General features: G+C 44.7%; 1 protein-coding gene across 18 annotated transcripts in view; it reads left to right on the top strand.

Moving 5' to 3' along the window:
* The window catches only part of LOC142585972 (uncharacterized), a 148,879-nt gene that overhangs the window by 79,412 nt on the left and 48,512 nt on the right, over nt 1–20,955 (top strand). For 12 of the 18 annotated variants that reach the window (XM_075697125.1, XM_075697127.1, XM_075697133.1 and 9 more), the window contains 4 exons: nt 2,761–2,865; nt 7,756–8,301; nt 12,873–13,079; nt 15,775–16,265. In XM_075697125.1, coding sequence (XP_075553240.1) covers nt 2,761–2,865; nt 7,756–8,301; nt 12,873–13,079; nt 15,775–16,265 — 1,349 coding nt within the window. The remainder of the gene's footprint in view (nt 1–2,760; nt 2,866–7,755; nt 8,302–12,872; nt 13,080–15,774; nt 16,266–20,955) is intronic. The other 6 variants (XM_075697128.1, XM_075697129.1, XM_075697136.1 and 3 more) reach the window with 5 other exon arrangements.

A 20,955-nucleotide genomic window follows, 5' to 3' on the forward strand; every position in this document is an offset into this window, starting at 1 on the left:
GACTGGCAAAACGACTGTTTTTATTCTCAGTGTGATTGAATATATTGCGTAACATATAGTAACATCTATGAGGAATATTTACTATATATATCCATGGTACACTAGTGTGTTCTTACTATATTGTCGCAACCATTTTCCCATACCTTCTCAAGTCAAAGTGCAGTCCACCTACACATGCCAAATAGACATTATAGTGCTGTTTCATGATGAAACAAACTCCTCTGTACATTTTATTTGGCCCATTTAAGGTGGTGAGTCTCGCATCTCCAACAAAAGCAATTGTACATGTGTTTGTGGGTGCGACACCAGCATCCATTTCTGACTCCTGGCACACATTTCTCAACTTGTATGGCACCTTTGAACAAACGCTCAACCATTTTGATAGAGGAAGTGTAGTATGTGCTTGCAGAAATTCACATAAGGTCCACTCACTTATGTGTCATGCATGTATTGCAGCCTTTTCATATTTTTAGCATGTTCATATTTTTCCACTGTTTTCATATGGTGTTACTCTTTTTCACTGTTGTTAGATAATAACCCATTCAGTTTTGCATGGCAAAGCAATGTATTGGGGAAAGATAGCATATGTCTCGTACTCCTTGACACAAACAGTAGGGTGTGAAGTGTGGCAGAACACTGCAGCTTCAAATGCAACCGTAATGACACTCGTTGCTATGCTGGTAGACAACTCTTCAGAAGCTGAACAGCTCGAATGACACATGCAAAAAAAAAAAAAAAAATGAACAGGAAAAAACTGGCGTTCTTTGTCTGATGCATTTGTGTAATCTTCCAGTATTGTACTCTTTATAAAATCAATCTTGCAAAACCTTGTGAAAGCCGTAAGGAATTTAATACTGTCAACTTGATATGAGCCTATTTTGTGTTTCATACTTGGGAGGCAAGGTTGTGTATGCCAGGGTAAAATTCAACTGCCTTCAATTGGGGCCAGAGAACAGTGGTTCACTTAATGGAAGCAATATTGGGGACAAACATAAATTATGTATTGGCAATCACTGTTTAGTGGCATTCCACTTGCATTTGTAGGCATTTAAAGGACCATCCATCATCTGGAACGTGTCCCGCGATAATGGTGCCGATAGAAAGATAATGTATCATTGTGATAGAAACAAGTATAGTCTCATTCCTTGAATAAACACATTTTTAATTTGGTTCAGGAAATCATGTAAGGACTACATAAGTCAGCGCACAGTAGTGAAACAACATAACAAAATACATGTGGCTTAATATAAATACGTACGCCTTATCTGCTGTCAAGTACATTATGGTTTTCGTAGAAAGTTATTTTTTCGCTAGCGCAAAAGCCATTGCGCCTTTTAATTCTTGCTCTTTCTTTCTAATGTGGTGCTGCCTTTGCACGATGAAAGGTATTCTCGGTTTACGTTTGAGAATGGGATCATTTTCATGAAATTTAGCATAGTGCCAAGAATGCTGTAGTCCACATCGAATGCTGCTGCCAATGCATCTGACACTAGTCATCCAAAACCTGGATGGAGAAAGTAATTGTATTCTGGAAAGTGAAAAACCAAGAATTCCACCCTGCATATAGTTACAGCACCTACTACATGCACCTTCTTGCAACCATTAATGTCTACCTGGCTGCTTCAGCTTGGAACATTTCATGCACGCTTATTGGTTCCCTCAAAACGTTTCGTGTACCATTTCCATTTTCTTCTGTCATCGGTTTTCTAAGAATGTCCATATCAGTGGTCCGCCAGCTACATGGAATGCATTCAAATGACCAGCAAGAAAGTCTGTATATCAAACCATAAGTTTTACAGTATGCTGTCAGAATTTGCATAAATTTTAAAATACTTTTGCAACCAAAGCTGCACTAATTTCGATCTCTTCAGTTGTGAGTGCTGAGTACTCTGTAATTTATGGAGCTTGCAGATATAAAAATTCTGTTTTAGAATTTTTCACACATTTTCTGAAGGAACCACTGTATATCAACTCTTGACAGTAAGTTTTTGGTTCCACCACAAAAATTGGGAGGGGGGGGGGGGTCTTTAAATATAAGTATATGGTCCCTCTAAGGCAGTGTCTGACTTTCTCATTATATATTATGGTTTTTCTCCTTTACTAATGCACTGTGCTAAGTGCTGTAAACGTATTCATTTCCACAAGTCAAAAAGGTGTTTTCATTTCTGTGATGCATGATTTTCTGAGCATGTGGACCATTTGTATGTGGTGACACGTCATAAGGCAAGAGTCACTGTAAGGGGTATTCACACCAAAAAATCGGTTTTACTGCCTGGACTGAGATAGAAATTTTGTTTATGATGCACAGTGTATTTCTAAAAACTCTGAATTTATTTAATTTGTTTTCATCTGAGTGGTTTTGGATGTTCTGTATGCAAGTACCATATGTTAAGTCACGAGCTGGTGGTAACATATTTGGTGCTAATTGCCTGGTAGTAAAGCTGCACATTTTGTACTGCCCTGTCAGCCATAGTACACATGCTGTCACATCCTGTGCATAGTAGGATGACCAATTTTTTTTACTCTATAGGTTTTCTTTGGTCTGGTGACATCATGCATCAATCAGTCGAACTTGTCCCCTTCCAAAAAGCAAAACTGTGGTGTTGAAACTTATTAAGTGTTGCTTATTGGTGGATAGCATATTGTGATTCATGATAAGTGATCATACATGCATTGTTCTGCGGAAGGGAATGCACTCAAGATTTTTTCGTGTCTGTACCCCTTGAAAGCAATTAGGTGGGGCCGGGGCTTCTCTTGCAGACGCAGATCAGACTGATTCATCCCCAAGTCAGGGGGCAGTGCCTGATGTGGCATTCATTTCCCCTACCATTGGGGGTTGGCTTGTGGGGTCAGGGGTCACAGTGGGTGAGTAGAGAGACGACAGAGGGGCTCCTTTTGCTTGCTGCACCCCTGTCCCCTCAGCCAGCTGTTTGGTGGTGTGTCCGCGAATGTGTGGTTGTCGCTTTCCTTTGGGGATTGAGGAGGGGGGGGACAGTTGGAACGGGGGAGGGGGCGCTCTGCTTACTCTTGGGTCCTTCCTCTCTTGGGCCACTCTAACACTCTCCTCTGCACAGAGGTCTGCATTGAACACATTTCACACTTGTTGCCTTTGTGTGTGGCACTGAAAGCTCTGGCTTCACTTACCTGCCATGGAATTTGTTGTTGTCAATATGTATACAACTGTCAAAGGCAGCCATAGTGTGTGGAGCTCAGAGCAGTTGTTTCCTTGAGACCTCCTTATGCAGGCATGATCAGCGATTGTCTAAAACAGCTCTTTAAAGCTGGCAGACACTGAAGCCAAGGAGAGTGTCTGGTTACTTGTGCTTGGCTAGGTGCACCCCTATTGATCTGATGTGTCTGGAGCCAAAGGATCACACACATGGTGACACGCCGAGTCAAGAGTTCAGGCTTGCGATGCTGGGAAAGCATCACCTTTTTCATGTCCCTTCACTTAGCTAGCCTAGTCATTACATTTGACACCATCATACTTATCACTTCATGCCAATTCCTTCATAATTAGTCCTAACACATCCATTCCCATTACAGTATCGGAGTTGTGATGAGTACCGCTCATATCGCAAGCAGCCAGGAATTCTTTGCCGACCTCTGTGTTTGAGATCCTTTGCTGTTTCAAGTAAAGACATTGCATCTTGTAAATTGGGTTGTGAACTGCATTCCTGTGTTACGATAGTGCCATACTCTGTTTTGGCCTGTCATTGTCTCCTTTCCCTGATGGCCTTTCTTGCTGGTTGAGCGTAACAGGCAGTGTTCTCGTAGTTCACACTTGCTTCACTCACTTTTGGCTGCTCTGTATCAAGTTGCTGTCATTACCTACAGTGTAGCTTGCGCAGCACTGTTGTGTGAAGTTTCCCGCTTACTTTGCTCTCACCTTTGTGGGCTTCTTGCTTTGTGGGGCCATTCAACTAGTGCACGTTCATTTGGGAATTGTGCGATGATGTGCACTGTTGCATTTGTTTTCAATGCAAGATCTTTGACAATAATGGGCTACTAATCCACAGCTGTTGCGACATTCATAACTTGTGATTCATGCCGAGAGTTGCTGTACCTTTCCATCTGTGGCATTTTCGACAATTTGGTAAATATAACCAGTGTAATGCTTAGGCCACAGGATTTCTTGTAACAATTAGTCAGAAGCCATAAATTCGGTCTTCAGAATTGTGAAGCACAAGATGCCTACAACCTTTTCATATTTAAGGGCCATAATAACCATATTACCATGGTAATTTAATAGCTTAATAAGCCTAATAATGCAAACAAATTATGACTAACCATCAACACTGAATTGGAAGTTTATTGTGTCCTTCACTTTCATTATTGTGGTTCTCATAGCTTGTAATTTTTGGCTATACATGGCTTTTCTTTTCACGCTAATCATCACTTGCACTTCAACACACCCACTGTGTTTTCACAGCTGATAATTTGACTAGAGCTACGGAATATAGTAATTACACATGGACACCTGAGCACCATTATACTGAAATCTATAGAGAATGATTTTAATCTGATTGACATAAATGTTTAAGATAACTAAATTACAGGACTCATTAGTGATGTAATGCAAAGCAGCTACATACACGAAATACTACCGTATTTACTCGATTCTAAGCACCCCCTTTTTTTCACGATCGCGATGCCCAAAGTGAGGGGGGGTGCTTAGATTCGAAAAATTTAGAATGACCCCCCCTCCCTCTTTTCGCTACGACATCACGACGAGACGGGTGCGAGAAATAAAATTTTATTTTACAAATATCCAAAAGAAAAATCGTTGCAGACAGTGAACCCACCGCTTGTGTCGGATGCTAAGTTACTATCACTGCCACTCGAGTTCGTCGCACCGCTTGAACCGCCGCTCTCGGTGTCCCACAGCAGGCCGTCTTCCGTTCCGTCGAAGTGGTTTGTGATCGAGCACTTCTTAAATGATTTGACCACAACGTCCACTTGGAGCTGCTTCCAAGCATCCGAAATCCACTTTGCGATGGTTGATGGGGACGCTTTCTGCAGCTTTCACCATACAGCCGTACAGTCCGGTTGTACGGCGTACTCGCGCCACGGACGCCGTGCCACCTCGGGACTCGGACTATCTGACGGCTCCGGCTCAATGACAGAGTGAGCAAGCGCGCTTGGCAGCCTTGGCTACCCGCTCCTCCTAACAAATAGGGGGGTGCTTAGATTCGCATGCAAACTTTTTTCCGAATTTTTTCGCGAAAATAGAGGGGGGTGCTTAGAATTGGGGGGTGCTTAGAATCTCGAAAATACGGTAGGTCTTTTCTTTCACATTTTTTATACAGTACATATTAGTAGTTACATTTTCGGCATTTACGCGGCATTAGTATCCATCACATGATTTGTCAGAGGGCCTTATTTTTGTAAATTATTTATTACAGCTTGTTTTCCCACTGTATGGAAGAGCTCTTAGTTTATAACACTTGAGGAGCTCCCCATAGGCTCGATGTTTACGAATCCAGACACAGTAATTGAAGAATGGCATGGAGGTCAACTTATTGTTAGGCCACCTATGGGCAGCAAAACTAACTGTAATATACCACTTCCTCTAGCACCACAACAAGAAAAATAGAGTAGATCTGTGAAACCGCTGTAAAGAACAGCAAATAGGCATAACATTCAGTCAACACCAGTTTGATTTTCCAAAAGCCACATGTCAAGCTCGGGGAGCGACACATGGATTGCTGCAGTTTCTGAAAGCTGACAGGCTTCCGTGACTAGCCACAGTCTTGTCGGTGTGCCTCATGATGAAGTGGAACCCTGAGTGTGCTCTCTCCTTTCTCTATATCCTGTGACCTTTCTCCCCCTTTAGGTGGGGTAACAAACCAGACATGCTTCTGGTTGATCTTCCTGCCTACTTCTCTCTTTCATTTTGAGCAGATTTTATCAGGTGGTAGGCATCAGAAGTTTAATTTGGTCACTTACTGTTACCTCCGCAGATTGGTAGAATGGCTGAAATTTTGAAACCGGTGTGATTGAGGAACTCTTGCGGTCCCAGTTGGGCTGGCAGACACTTTCTCCAGCTACATTTAACGGGGCATGACCGAGTGGCCTTGCAGTAAAAGCACTGACTGCTGGGCCATTTGGCAGTGCATTGCTGGTGGGAAGTGCAGCGGCATGGGACGAGCACTGAATTATAACACGGCAAGCTGGGCGAGTTGGTGATTGAACATGTTCCTATGGGTGGGCAGCGCAACCCGGACGAAAGGCAAGAGGAAGTACACGATACGAGCGCAGACAAACAACTGGTTTATTTTTTCAGGCAAGGGACTAAAATATACAGAAAATGTAAACACATGTAAAGTGACGCTTACAAGGGTGAAAAGGTGTTAGCCTATCTTGCCACTCAAAAACTCAGTTTCTTTATCCTGCAGAGTGATAGAAGTCTCACTGACACATGCGCCTGAGTTTACATGCATGAAGTAGGCTTCCACAATGTCGCGGTTGATTTGATTCATATTTTTATACAATATTTCCATTTGTTCAGACATAGGTTTGCATAAATAATGTCTACAATACGCAGCCAGATTAGAACCTGTTGCATCCCTGATCGCACCTTGGTGCTCCCTCCCTAAGGCGGATGTTAAGGCAGTGTCCCGTCTGCACAAAGTACTTTTTGCCGCACGAAACTGGAATGGCGTAGACCATTGCCACCGAGCATGCCACAAGCTGCCCTGAGTGCTTGATGCAGCACATAACCTTGGATGCCTGTTTAGGTCTATTGACAAGATTGCAAATCTTGTTTGAGTTCTTTGCTGAAAAGGCGACTTGAACACCATATTTCATGGCAGTCCTTTTTAACCCATGCCCCATCTGATGTACATAAGGGATGACTGCATACTTTTTTACTTCTATCACTCTGCAGAGTAAAGAAACTGAGTTTTTGAATGGCTAAATAGGCTAATACCCTTTCACCCTTGTAAGCATCAGTTTACATGTGTTTACATTTTCTGTATATTTTAGTCCCTTGTTTGAAAAAATCAACCAGTTGTTAGTCTGCGCTTGTATCGTGTACTTCTCTTGTCTTTCATCCAGGTTGCTCGACCCACCCATAGGAACGAGTACTGCTTTTCCTCCAGGAATCTTTGAAACCAGAGACCATACTTTGACTCCAATGCCATAAGGGTTGTGTGCAATGACTGGCAAAGGCATAGGGTTGGTTGCATGGAAACAGGCAGCCACCACACCAGTGCCCAATACCTTGCAATTAGTATTGCGTGTTGTTACTTAAGGTCAGGCAGGCCATGATGTTCTCAGATTTGACTCTTATGAAACATAAATATAACTTGAAATTTGGTTCAAGTTGCAAAGTAGTAGCAGCTATTTAAAGGGACACTAAAGCCAAATATTAAGTCAAGCTAAAGTGATAGATTAGAGCTCGACATCTAAGGTGCCAATTGCAAACAGAGCTTTAGTAATCGTGAAATTGAGATAAATGCAGGACACAATTAGCGACTTCCCCGGGACATTCAAGTACTTTTCATCCACCCAGGAGTAACACAATGCTGTGAAGAAAACCCATATATGTTTCCTAGAGAGCTCTTAAGTTAAATAAAAATTCCCTTTGCCAAGTCAACCCAACTGCTTCCATCTCTGCAACTGACAAAAATTTAAAGTCTGCCCTTGCTAGCTGAGCTGTGCTGGCAGGCACTTGTGGTAGCATCCCACTGTGTGCCCTCCCATGCCGCTGTTCCCTTGTCGGGCTCTACAGCCGCCTCTTGGCCACCGCAGACTCTTGCAGACATGGCCCACAAGTGCGCTGCTTGGTGTCTGGCCCCGACCCAGGAGAGGACCCCATGACGCGCAGCATGACGGCGTTGCCAAGCCAGCACAGCCGTGGACGGCGCAAGACAGACCTGATGCCAGTCATCCCGTGGAACCGGAGTGCAGCAGCCTCGGCCTCGCGCTCCAGGTCACCAGCCACGGCTCCATCGTCGTCCTCGTCAGGTGTGGCTCAGCGCGCCGTGAGCATGTCGCGCCTGGACATGCTTGCACAGCCCCGGCGGCCGCGGCTGCTTCCAGCCAGCCCCAGCTCGGGTGCCTCTGCTGCCACGCCACCAAGTATGGCTGCCAAGAGCATGCTCAACTTGTCTTCAGGCAGCCCTCCTTCCAGGCGGGGGGTGGTAGACATGTCCCAAAGCATGGTGCTGTCGGGCAGGGGTGGGCTGGGGAGCAGCAAGCTGCGGTCGGCACGCAGCATGAGCCAGCTGGCAATTGCACCCCGCCCCACACGGGCCTCGCAGCTCAGGGCCACCAACCGGATGGCAGGAAGCGCAGGTGGGTGGCAGTGCATGCTTTGCTGCTAGGGACAGCTCTGCCATGTCTGCACGTTGGAAGTGTGACTTTGGAGGCCAGTTCTGTTTGATCTTGCCACACTTGCATAATGCCCTGAAGTGTGGCAGTTGGTATATACCAGGCTTATGATATACATGGTCGCTTTAGGTACATAAATCTGACCACATTTTAATCACAGCCCTCTGGCTTGTACGGCAAATGCTTGTGAAAAGCTTCATGCTCAAGCCTACTTTGGGAGCTGTTATTCAAGTACATAGGGACAGAGAAATCATTTTGTTCAGCATCTGCTGAACCAGTTTAGGTGCGATTTGTTGAATGTAAATGGTGAAAGTTAATCTCTGTGGGGAGCAGATTTTTTATTTTGAGTATCGAATCTTTTTAAAGATTTTGTCAAAGACCAGAGAATAGAAAAAATGAAACTACATCTCTTGAACTTGGCTGTAAAGGATGAGATTGCATTTCTATTAACTGCTCTCAACTAAGGCATCTAAAGCATGAAAATTTATATACTATACAACCATCTAAAATATGTCAGTAATTTATTAATGTAACTTTTGCAAAGACCCCAAAACAATGTAATGATTTCATGAAAGCTATGAAGTAATCCAACATAAAGAAATAATTTGTCTACATCAGACAATCTAACAGTTTACAAAAATTGCGATATCTGTTTTTTTGTTTTGCAGTTACATAGCTGTAAACTCTTTTTATTTTCTTTGTTCTTTTTGGATTTAAAGATTTCTTGGCAATACATTTGAGGTCCTAAATAAAAATTTTGATTCTTACAGTTGGTCAAATTGCAAGCTTTCTTTTTTTCTTTTTGGCCAAGTGACAGTGCTTCTAGATAAAAGAATTAACATCGGTTGCTCCAAAGTGGCTTACCAGTGGAGCGCTTCTTGCTTTATTTGGCTTGCACGCTTGTATAAGTACTCTTCCTACCCTGACCATGGTGATGGGTTCCTTCCGACCACTTGTGAGTATGCCATCTGTCTTCTAACTTTTTTATTCACCACCACGGGACACTGCTGCTCATTCACCATCTTGGTATGCTTTGCATGGAATTCTTATTTCTTTAGCTTTGTGTGCTGCCTGGAGGGAGGGTGGGGCTATTGCTCAAGAGTGTTTTCACTCTTGACTTCCCTTACTTTCACTGCTTTGCGATCTCACTCTTTGCACTAAGATTGTGTGATCTCCTAAAATAATCGGGGGCTTTTGGCCATGCACAAATATGCATCTGATATGCATGACAAGCCTACGCAATGATTTTTCATATCCATGCTTTCATTATTTACATGTTTACAACTTTTCAACTTGCACAAACACTTTCTCGGAGCACCTGCTTGGGACTAAATATATTAGTGTTTCATGTACGTTATAAGATTTGAATGTTTCGTGCACCTTTTCCTTTCCGGGAGATTAACACTGCAAAATTAATGTGGTGGTTAATATCTGCGGGTGTGGTGTCTCCAAGGGCCTTTTCAGATACAGTACTATGTATTTTGCTTTCTTGTGTCAAGGTCATAGCACAAGCTAAAGATAACCTTAAAAGCTACAGTGACATAAATATGAAACTGTAGTGAAATTACATCACCTCATGTGCATGACAAGTGTTCCCATGGATTGCGATCAAGCTTTGTTCATCAGAGACTGTGAAGTGCTATCATGTGTTGGTTGGTTGTGTATGTGCTCTAATTATATTGTTACTAGATAGGACAGGTCTATTCACTCTTTTCTGTCTTCTAGCATATCCATTTATGTACAAACTAATGGGATACGCATGCTAACAGCTTGCCAAGTGGGCAGCAGACGAAACGCTCTGGCTTTATTTTCTTTTCATATAATATTGTTACGTGGTGTTGGGCTGCTGAGCACGAGGTCGCGGGATCGAATCCCGGCCACGGCAGCTGCATTTCGATGGGGGCGAAATGCGAAAACACCCGTGTGCTTAGATTTAGGTGCACGTTAAAGAACCCCAGGTGGTCAAAATTTCCGGAGTCCTCCACTACGGCGTGCCTCATAATCAGAAAGTGGTTTTGGCACGTAAAACCCCAAATATTATTATTAATATTGTTACGTGAACGAAGGATTAAGAACTGGAGACTATTTACAAAGTAACTTTGCAAAAGATAACTGCAGTGCTTGCCAGTTCAGCATGAGACAGCTCAAGAGCCAGAGAGCGTTCGTCGTCCACAAGAAACACGCAATATGCACGTATCATTATCCCCGGCGGCAGGAGCACCGTCCCGGTGCGTCTAAATATCGTAGATAACTGGAGAGTGATAAGGTTTGAGGCGTGCGACATGCACAACGTCAGTGGAATTCGGGGCAGATGAGGCACTGGTACTGACTGCATGGGGCAATTTCGTACATAACTGGAATCGCGGCACGCAGCACTCGATATGGGCCTGTGTACTGAGACGGGACTTTTTCTGACAGGCCAACATGACGAGTTGGGGACCACAGGAGTACCAGAGATCCAGGCGAAAAGTGGATGTCTCTGTGTTGGCGATCGTACAAACGCCGTTGCTTCTCTTGGGAAGTCAGGAGGCGAGCGCGGGCAATTTCGCGTGCTTGGGCTGCCCTATAGTGATAGCGTCAAGTGCATACTCGCTGGTCTCTGCTGCGGCGAATGGAAGGGATGCGTCCAGTGGCAATGTCAGTTCTCGGCTGAACAACAGAAAGAACGGGGAATAACCGGTGGTGCCATGATGCAAAGAATTATATGCAAAAGTGACATCGGATAGGGCAAGGTCCCAATCGGTATGGTTGGATGAGACATACTTTGCAAGCATGTCTGTTAGGGGGCGATTCAGACACTCTGTGAGACCATTAGTCTGTAGATGGTAAGACGTAGTCAGCTTGTGCTTGGTTAAGCAGGACTGCAGGATGTCGGCGATGACTCTAGAAAGAAACAATATGTGTAAATTTAATTATATATGTGAAGAAGAGCATGTGCTTTATTAGAAAGTTATAGTCAGCCTTGTGCAAGCAGTGGTTTTGGCATTCACTACTGGATCTTCACCAAAGATCAGAGAGTTACCTAATCGCTCAGAAATAAAGGTAAAAAGCTAATTTTATTATTATTTGTCAAATGAAAGATGGGAAGATAGGACACACTAGAGCCAACTAAACCAAAGAATGGTGATTTTCAGCAACTCATTAATCTTGGTTGCAAACATCAACCTAGCAAACAAATTTACAAAATACAGCTGACGGACCTTTGATCTGCAGCCTTATGATGCAAGTTAATGTGGCCAAACTAAAAGCCAAGGGGTGTCCAGAGCACATTAATTTGCTAGCAATATTCAAAAGATTAATTGCTGATAGTTTTCATACTCATAATGAATTGTGTGGCATGTCAGCATTTCATGTACTATCATCCTCCCAAAGTGTGGGGAGTGGGAGCAGTATGTTGTAGCAAACACATTTCTTCGTGCACTCTGGGCACATGAGCCAGTGTGCTAGTTTGAAGATTACTAGCAAATTGCTCTGCCTATGAAATGAGATTATGAGAAGTGCTGACTCTGTTCTTACTGTTCACTGAAAACCAGGTTTCTTGGAGAACAAGAAGCAGTGTTTTGTGCATGTACAAGTTACCACCTGTTTCTCAGGGTTTACAATCGGAGTGTTTACAGCGTGGTGCTGCTGTATGCATCTGAAGACAAATTTGCTCGACAGCAAAACTTGTCATATAGTACGCTTAAGTGTGCTTTTGCAAGATTCTGCAACTGGCTGTGAGCAAAAAAATGACAAATGAAATTCATGTGAACACACACACACACACGCACGCACGCGCGCGTGCACACACACACGCACGCGCACACACACACACACACACACACACACACACACACACACACACACACACACACACACACACACACACACTTGTTCAGATTAAAAGAAGGATTTGTGCATGAAGTATTCGTGCACTGTAGCACGATGCACAAATGGTGCAAGTCGTGAAATATTGCAGCACGCAAGCACACAGCGAGCGAGAACCACTAAACTGCCCACACCGGCCTACGCTCGCTTTCCGATAACTGCAGAAAACGAAACTTCAAGGAGCGGACTAAGCTGGCGCCGGCGCACACGCACGGTGACTGTCGAAGAATAGGCTGATGATGATTATTTTTTTCTAAGCAAGAAAATCACAATACTTATGTAAAAGTGAAACAATGTTACCACTTTGTCACGGTGCAACAAACGTTATCATATTTCGTAAACGACCTAAGAAGCAATTAAAGTGGCCAAATTTGATGCTTTACACATAACATCGGAGCACAGTCGTGAATGAAATGCCGGCAAAACTCATGTAGTTGAGGCACCAGACAAAAGCCATGTGCAATGCAAAACCTATATTTTGTTTACATGTTCGATCCCTTTAATAAGATGTTTTGTACGCCAATTATGTGCTATATTTCCTGCTTTTCAGTTCAGTTCAAAACTTGTTCAATTTTGCTGGAGCATGCATAAGCGCTTCCACTAATGTCTGACGCACATATCTTTGGTGTTTACTGCATATCTGATGAAGCTTCCATATCTGTGTATAGCTACCGGCAAGGAGCAGCAGTCACCATCACGACCTCGTTCGTCTATGTCAGTGGCATCTGAGCACTCGGTCGCCTCTAGCCAGATGTCCTCATCGGTGGTGATGCGCCCAAGGCCACCTCCACGGAAGCCCAGGCCACTCAGCATTGCAGGCACCATCCCGGACAAAGCGCTGCAAAGTAGGCAAAATCTTGTCACAGAAAAGACAGGTATGCACCAAGCTACTACCAGTGCTGCTTGGTTCCACATTCTAATGTCGCACATTTGCATACATGGTCTCTTCAGTGATGGGACATCTTTTGCTTGCTACTAACATGATAGTTTACATGTCCCCACACTGTGAGCTTTCGTTCTTTTGCACTCACGTGCCTGGTTGAGATTTTTTTTTTTAGATGAGGTGACCGTTTTCAACTTCCAGTAAAATTGATTTTGACATGAACCATTCAAATGCAAACATACAAAAATTGGAGACACAGTATGTGAGGGTGTTTGATCACTTCAGAGTGCATCACAGCATTGCTGCTCAGCCAGCCTCCAATGAACATGTTGCAGTATCACATATTCTGGGGAATGTGAGAAAGAGGAATGTTACAGGGCATTTCAGTGTAACTGCTCTTAACTTTTTGTCGTTAGAACCTGCAATGACTACAGTCAAATGTCGTTATAACGAATCACGCGGGATCGCCGAAAATTGTTCATTATTTTGAAATATTGTTGTAATTATAACATTGTGGTTATAAGCCAGTAGACAAGCCTAGGAATGAAAATGACATACCTTGGTAGACGCGTGTGCAGACGAGCATACTCTCAGATAAAAATGTTTCACTCACTTCACAGCTGCTTTATTTAAAGAAATAAGTGGTTTTCTTCTGGCGCATGCCAGAAGAAAATCACTTGGGAATCGTAGGAATGCATCTACATCCAAAAAGGGCTGCGATACTGATGACATTGTGCAACATTCTCAATTATCACCATAATTTTATATAAGCTTGGTATTCAACTTCACTTTTCTTTAAAATGGGTTCTGTCTTCCTGGTGACGAAAACAAATGCCAGCAGTCTTAACAACAAAAAAAAAGGAAGAAAGTAAAAGAAAAGTATGAATTTTACTTGATCCAATGTTTACTTTTGGTGCTAAAGGCCTCTGTCATTCTAATGTCGCAGCCTCTTGTGCTGCTCATTATTTTGACCTTAAGGTAAAGCAAAATGAAGCACAGCTGTGTATATACTTGCTGCCTTGAGTTCTCACATGCCTGCACAAAATTAAACACCATTTGACTCGTTTTTCTTAACGTGGCACCTTCTGATGAGACTAGATTTACTTGAGCATTCCAGGAAATATGGTAGAAATTATACATTCAATAGAGCACGCGTGAAGGAGCATGAGAAGTAAACTGAGCTGCAGCGCAGTGAGCAGTTGAAGGGGGAGTAGTACAGTCGCCGTCCGTTTATTCGGACCTCACGGGGACTGCTGAAATGTCCGAATAAACAAGTGTCCGAAAAAGCAGATTAAGAAAAAAAAAATGAAATCCTTTATTTCCATGCACTTATTCGGGCTCGGCAGTAGGCTTGAAGAAATCGTGAATGCGCCATTGCACGCTGTTCCGTTTACACACAATCAGATAAGCCTGAATCTCGGAGAGGGTCGTACGGTCACTATAGGCGGCTGAAAGCACAGTCATTGCTTGTACTTACTCCGCATGCGACGGCAGCGTAGCACATGGTGCATCATCTTCCGACTCAAGAGTCATCGTACGGCGGTGCTCCAGAAATGTGACGAATGATCTCGCCGTCGTCGAGTTCTACGCATGTCAGCACAGCAGTGTCAGCACCTGTGAAACTGTCAAATGAGACGGTGTCCGGAATTGCAATACAGCCACTGCACAGGTCTCAGCAGAACATTTTCCGCGTCAGTAGGGAGCACATCGGAAGGCGACAAATCTTAGGCTTCCCGGCACCCGCTGGTCGGCATTCCCCAGCGCAGTCTGCGCGGGCACTGTCGGCGCCATTAGACACTTGACACGATGTTTCCGTATGCCGCGTTGGATCACCGGAACCTCGACACAGCACACAAAGCAAACACCACCATGCCGACATCAGTCACACAAACAAAAAACGTGGCCTACTCGCAGTGTCGTGCGCGAAGAAACAAATCAGCTGCTGCATTGTCTTGACATGGCTTACTAAGCTGAAACTGGAACTGCTGTAGAGCAACTCTATCAAACCGGGCAGAAACGATGATGATGAGCGGGGATTTGCAGTAGCGCCATTTCATGGAGCAGCAAGGAGGCTCCGTTCAAAACAAAAATGGCATTCAGCAAGTCGATCCATGCACCGGTCAGAGTCGATGCATGGTGCTCTCGATCGAGTTGGCTCAAGGAGTGTCCTAAAAACCAGACGAGAGGTTGCAAGGTGTCCGAACTTTCGGCAGTTGTTATACATTATAGTCTATGGGGAGAATGGCGGTGCCGCGAAGCAGACCGAATAATCGAGCATGTCCGAATTTTTGGAGTCCGGAAAATCAGTCGGCGACTGTAGCTTATTATTTGAAATTACTATATAAAAAGCAACATAGGTTATGAAACCACATGCAAGTTGTAGGTGTATCTTAAGAAACTGGGAGAAAAACGGCAAAGTTCAGTAGTGCGCATGCACTGATGAGACTTGCAATGAAGTGCTGATTTCGTGAATGCATAGCATGTGAAGTCGACAGTATTGATGTTGACAGAGGATGGGACAAAGCAAAAGCTGAAGCGGTGAAGTTATGAAATTTGTGTGTCTCAGAGAAGATGTAGTGGGCTGAATACTGCGGTGGTAGAAAATCTTTGCAAGAGGCCTATGTTTCTTTTTTTATTGTGTCTAAAGCCTGCAGCTAACGGCAACAATGCGCTCTCTTCACCCACAGCACCTGTGGTGGTGGAGAAGAAAAAGTCGGCGAGATCATCAAATGGTACTGAAGCGGTGGCTGGCACCGCACCCGAGGTGCCACCCAAGCCAGCCCACCTGCGCAAGCCACAAAAGCCTCAGCCACCAGCTGCCTCAGCCTTCCGAAGAGAACAGCGCCCACCAGCTCCTCCTGCCAGGACTGCCAAGGATACGCCACCCAAGGAGCGGGCAGGTTCCAAAGAGAAGAGCCTCTTGGTGGCCAAGGATCCCAGCCACACCATGGGGCCTGCTCAGGGTTTGCAAGCTTCCCTGCCAACAGCAGCAGTTGCTCCAATTGTGGCCACAGCGGCTGCAAAGCCAGCTTCAGTGGCCGTGTCTGGGGCAACAGAACCTGCCACAGCACCCCCAGATGTGGTTGCTTCAAATGTAATCGCAGCAGCCGACCAGCAGCAGGGGACACCGTCTACAGAAAACAACGCTTCTGATGTGCAGGCTGCAGTGGCCGACCAGGTGGCTACCCCTCTCCATCTCTCATTTTTGTTCATAATGTGTTCATTTGCAGGCGTTTCTTATTTACATTTGTCTTTAGACGTCTAAGAGAAGGCACAGGCTTCTTTTTGTTGTTTCCATTAACTGGTTCAATCTTATGGTGAATAGTATGGCAAGTTAAAGATTCAAAGCTCCCACAGGACAAAGAAAAAAGACATGAACACGAGTAGGATGCAGGGTAGGCCTTATGTTTTACTCTGCTTATGCTTACATTGTTTTTTCACAGTACGCATTATGTTATCAAGGAAATGGAATATTTTACGTTGACACACCTTTGTGGTTGCCCCAACTTTCTGGGCTGCTCTGAAATTAGTGTGATAATGGAAGAATTTACCTAGACCATCCGAGTAGCTTTTTCGCAGTTGCATTGGTACCATGGTAGCTTAGGGAAGCGTGTACATGTTAGCATAATGAAGCACATCATTGCTGACTGAGCATTTGCTGCCTTGATGCAGTAAAAGCTCATTAATTCACAACTCGTTAATTCGAAATTTCTGATACTTAGAAGTAACCGCCATGGTCTGTCTAGCAATGTATTGAAAGCAATATGTAACGCATCACGCTAATTCACCCTGAAATCTGCTCCGTCACCGATAATTCGAACTCCGCGCCATCGTGGATGGGGAGAGTGCTAGTGCGCAAGAGCACCATGGGAGCACGTTGGTGATGCTGGCATCACCGCACAGCTTTGCTTTTTCCATCTGCGGCCCTTTGTTTAGGCCTGACTGGAGAGAGATGCATTTGCACCTGGCCAGGCATGACCAATGTCTCTGTTGCAGGTCGCTTCTCTCCTGTGAGGTTCCGTACAAAGCTCAAGGGCGATAAAATCGCTTCCGTGCACCCTATGGTGTATATGTGAGCGAAAGCGTGTGAAGGTGAGCCAGCGTATGTGGCTCAATCTCGCATGTGCGAGTGAGGAAGGCGGGGTGGACGCGCGCCCTCTCCTGTCGCATGCGAGGCACGGGGTGAGGTGGAGGAGAGAGGGGGGGTTCTTCACCGGCGGCTGCTGCTTACGGTGTGGCCACGTGGGCGCGGTACCTTGAAAGTGCATGCCTGTATGGGCTTCAGCTTCAAACTGATCTGCGATGTTTGCAGAGCACGCATAGTGCTGGTAGCTTCATATGGGATGCACTTCCTATGTTTCATTCGTGTTGAAGCAAGAGCTGTACAAAGGTCAATTGGCTCGCCGCTACTGCCATGGTGCCTCACTCCAGCGTTTTTCAGCGAGTTTCCATGGTCATCGAGCGAGATGTGTTCATGTTTAGCTGTGCGTGCGTGACACCGTACTTGTGTATTTAGGTAGTAAGCGAATGTTTACTAGTTTACACGGTCAATAAACCTACTATGCTTACTTCGTGTAGCTATCTACTAATTTGTTATCGCAGTTGATGCTTCGCTTTTCTACCAAAACTGCGATATTTTGTTTTTCTCCACACCAGTGAGCGCGACGAACGCGCGGATGGAGCAAGAGCCATCTCAACGTCAGACCACATTGGCCATGGCCGGTTACGTTGTCTGCGCCAGTGCTTTGAAGTATAGATGTTGTTGTTCATGCCAACGTGACGTAGCATGTGTGCGCACGTGCTCAAGTAACGTCGCTCTATATACGCGCCTTAACCGAGCGATATTTTTTCTCCGACTTTCATTAGTTCGAATATTGTATAACTTGGAATTTTTTTAGCTTCCCTGCAGAATTTGAATTGACGAGCTTTTACTGTATACAGGGAGTGTCAAGTCTGAATGGGTAAAATACACAGCTTGGGCTGTCTCCATTGTGAGTGCAGTTTTCACTTGTATGGTCTCACACGTGCTCTTGGGACAAAGGAATGAGAAACAGTAGTGCAAACAATTTCAAGGGCATTTATTGCACCTTTCATGCACTAATGCCTGCTAGCCAAATTACTACCCGTGGTACATGCCTATAGGCGCGTGACAAATCGTGGACGTCAGACTCGCCGCGACCGGATAATGAGCGAATATATTCACCCCTGTGCTGGACACTAATGCCTAATCGTTCGCGTGTATGGTCACGCGAATGGTGGCGTGTTCAAATGATCATGTTAATCCATTCGAGTGTCCTGCTTCTAACCCTTTCGCAGGACGGTACCAAGAACTGTGGGTGAGCGCGTGAAACCTCCGTGCAGTTTACCAACTCTAAGCCAAAGAGAGAGAGCCTGCTTCCTTTCGCACCACAGTAACCCCTCCGTTAGGTGGCATTAGCAGTGCCACACTCGCGCCATCTCTCGTAATATGCTGCAACCACACTGACCACCGTCGGCACTTAGCTATGCCGAGACACCGGACTACAGGAGACGCGAGAGCCATGCAAGGAAAACAACATCAGGGGACGCACAAGAGTCAAGTGTCCCTACACACACTTTTAGTCAAAGGTGCATTCGGAATAGCTTGGGAATTGTCAACAAATCCATGATGGGAAAGCAATGTCTTTTTAATCATCATAATCTGCTTGAAATGAAACACACATGAGATTCAGTTGTGTTACAATACTGGACGTAGCAGCCAACGAATGCAAGAAGGAACACGGCAAATATATAGTTGTGTGCAGTAGTGTACATGTTTCTTCTCAAACCATAGGCCATTCACCCTTGATGATGTGTCTCAGTGTTAAATACTTGGTGTGCCAGGAACTGTGCTCCACAAAAGCTGCATGTGATTGTCGCTTTCACATTTAATTGTTAATTAGCAGTGGAGCAAAAATAACAGTACACACTGTTTGAACATCATGTAGCATTGCATTTGATCCATGTTAAAATGAATTAGCACTGCAAGGACATGTGCATAGAAGGCGAAATGCGAAAACACCTGTTTACTTAGATTTAGCTGCACGTTAAATAACCCCAGGTGGTCTAAATTATTCTGGAGCCTCCCCACTACGGTTTGCCTCCCCACTATAGCATGCCTCATAATCAAATCGGGGTTTTGGCACGTAAAACCCCATAGCTTAACAAATGCATAGAAAGGTCGATCGATTCGTGCATTTTCAGCATTGAGGGTTCCTAAACCAGGTTCACAAAACAGCCAGATTAAATTCAGCATGGCATAGCATAGCTTTTATATAGGTTGGATTGCCATCTGCACCTTCATTTATTCCTACTCTATGCAGAAAAAATAGAAGAAAAAGAAGTAATGGAGGCAGGGTATGTGATACCGGACACCTTTAACGCGATAGTGTTAAGGAGTTCATGCAGAAGATGTGTCGGCATCGGATGATGTTTCGGCGAAAAAAAGTTTCAAACCACCCATACCCAGGCCCTCCATGTGATGCAAGGAACTTACTGAACTAATTGAATTTCTCAAGGTAAAATACGGGAAAAAATCGTAAACTATGATTTACATACAACCTACAGACATGATAGCTCTCAGATTGTAGTTTGACTGTATGAGAAAACATAATTCTGTTAGACAAAACTCGATGAAACCCCTTTTCCAGTGTTTCTACCATTCACAAACCAGCTGCGACAACTGCCATTTGCGCGCGCCAGCGCGCGGGTGTCTAGGGGGGCCACGGAGCGGCGCGCCCGGTTCCTTGCAGTACCTCCAGCTGGCGCTCGCCTCCATTGTACCAGAGAGCCTGCCTTCGTGCATTGCATTCGCGGTCAGCATTTCCCTGTAAACATTACGGTTACATATGCTCCGGTTGCCGGGAAGCATGAGAAGCAGTCGGGGATCTTTTAATGCTATCAAAGGCGAAGCTTAAGTGTCCCCCAAATTTTATGTGCATGCTGTCAGTGGGCTATGCATCCCATAATTTTTAATGTTATGCAGCAGTGACTCGCACATCTGCACAGTGTGGTTCTAAATAATCTGTTGATTATGTAATGACCAAATTCCTGCTGAACTCATATTAAACCTGTTCATTAAGAACACTGGCAAACAAGAGGATGGTTATGGAAACAGGTAAAGTTATTTTCAGTGCTGAAACATATATACCGTTCCTTAATAAAAATAAATTGTGGGGTTTTACATGCCAAAACTACCATACGATTGTGAGGCACCTGTAATGGGGGACTCCAGATTAATTTTGACCACCAAAGGTTCTTTAATGTGCACTCAAATGTACGATAAAGAGGCGTTTTTGCATTTCGCTCCCGTCGAAATGCAGCCGCCATGGCCGGGATTTGATCCCACGACCTCTGGCTTAGCAATGCAACGCTGAAGACGCTATAGTGCCACCAGAGCGGGTAAACAAAGGCTTGATCGATCGATCAATCAATCAATCAATCAATCAATCAATCAATCAATCAATCAATCAATCAATCAATCAATCAATCAATCAAGTTTGGGTGACTAAAAGCTGTTTGTCAGAACATCTTGACTAGGTCACAGCCATGACCATGAAATGGTTATTTAAATGTTCAGCTTCCAGTTGCAACTACAACTTCATTAAATTCAGCAGCGCATAGTTTGGAATTGACCATAAAGGGCTCCCTCACCAAGCCCCATCAGGAATTTTGGTTATAGACCGGAACTTGTTAAGTGCCAGCTCGAGAGCGCCTTGTTGCAATAAGTTTTCGAAGGGGTTTGTTATTAGAGGAGCTACGGGGGGAAGGCCTTGTCGCCGTGTAGCCAGTAGGGGGGCTTCACTGCCAGCATAGGCACGCTCTCCCGCTGCCCTGCTAACTAGTGTCCC

This window comes from Dermacentor variabilis, chromosome 6, assembly GCF_050947875.1.
Source record: "Dermacentor variabilis isolate Ectoservices chromosome 6, ASM5094787v1, whole genome shotgun sequence".
NCBI lineage: Eukaryota > Metazoa > Arthropoda > Arachnida > Ixodida > Ixodidae > Dermacentor > Dermacentor variabilis.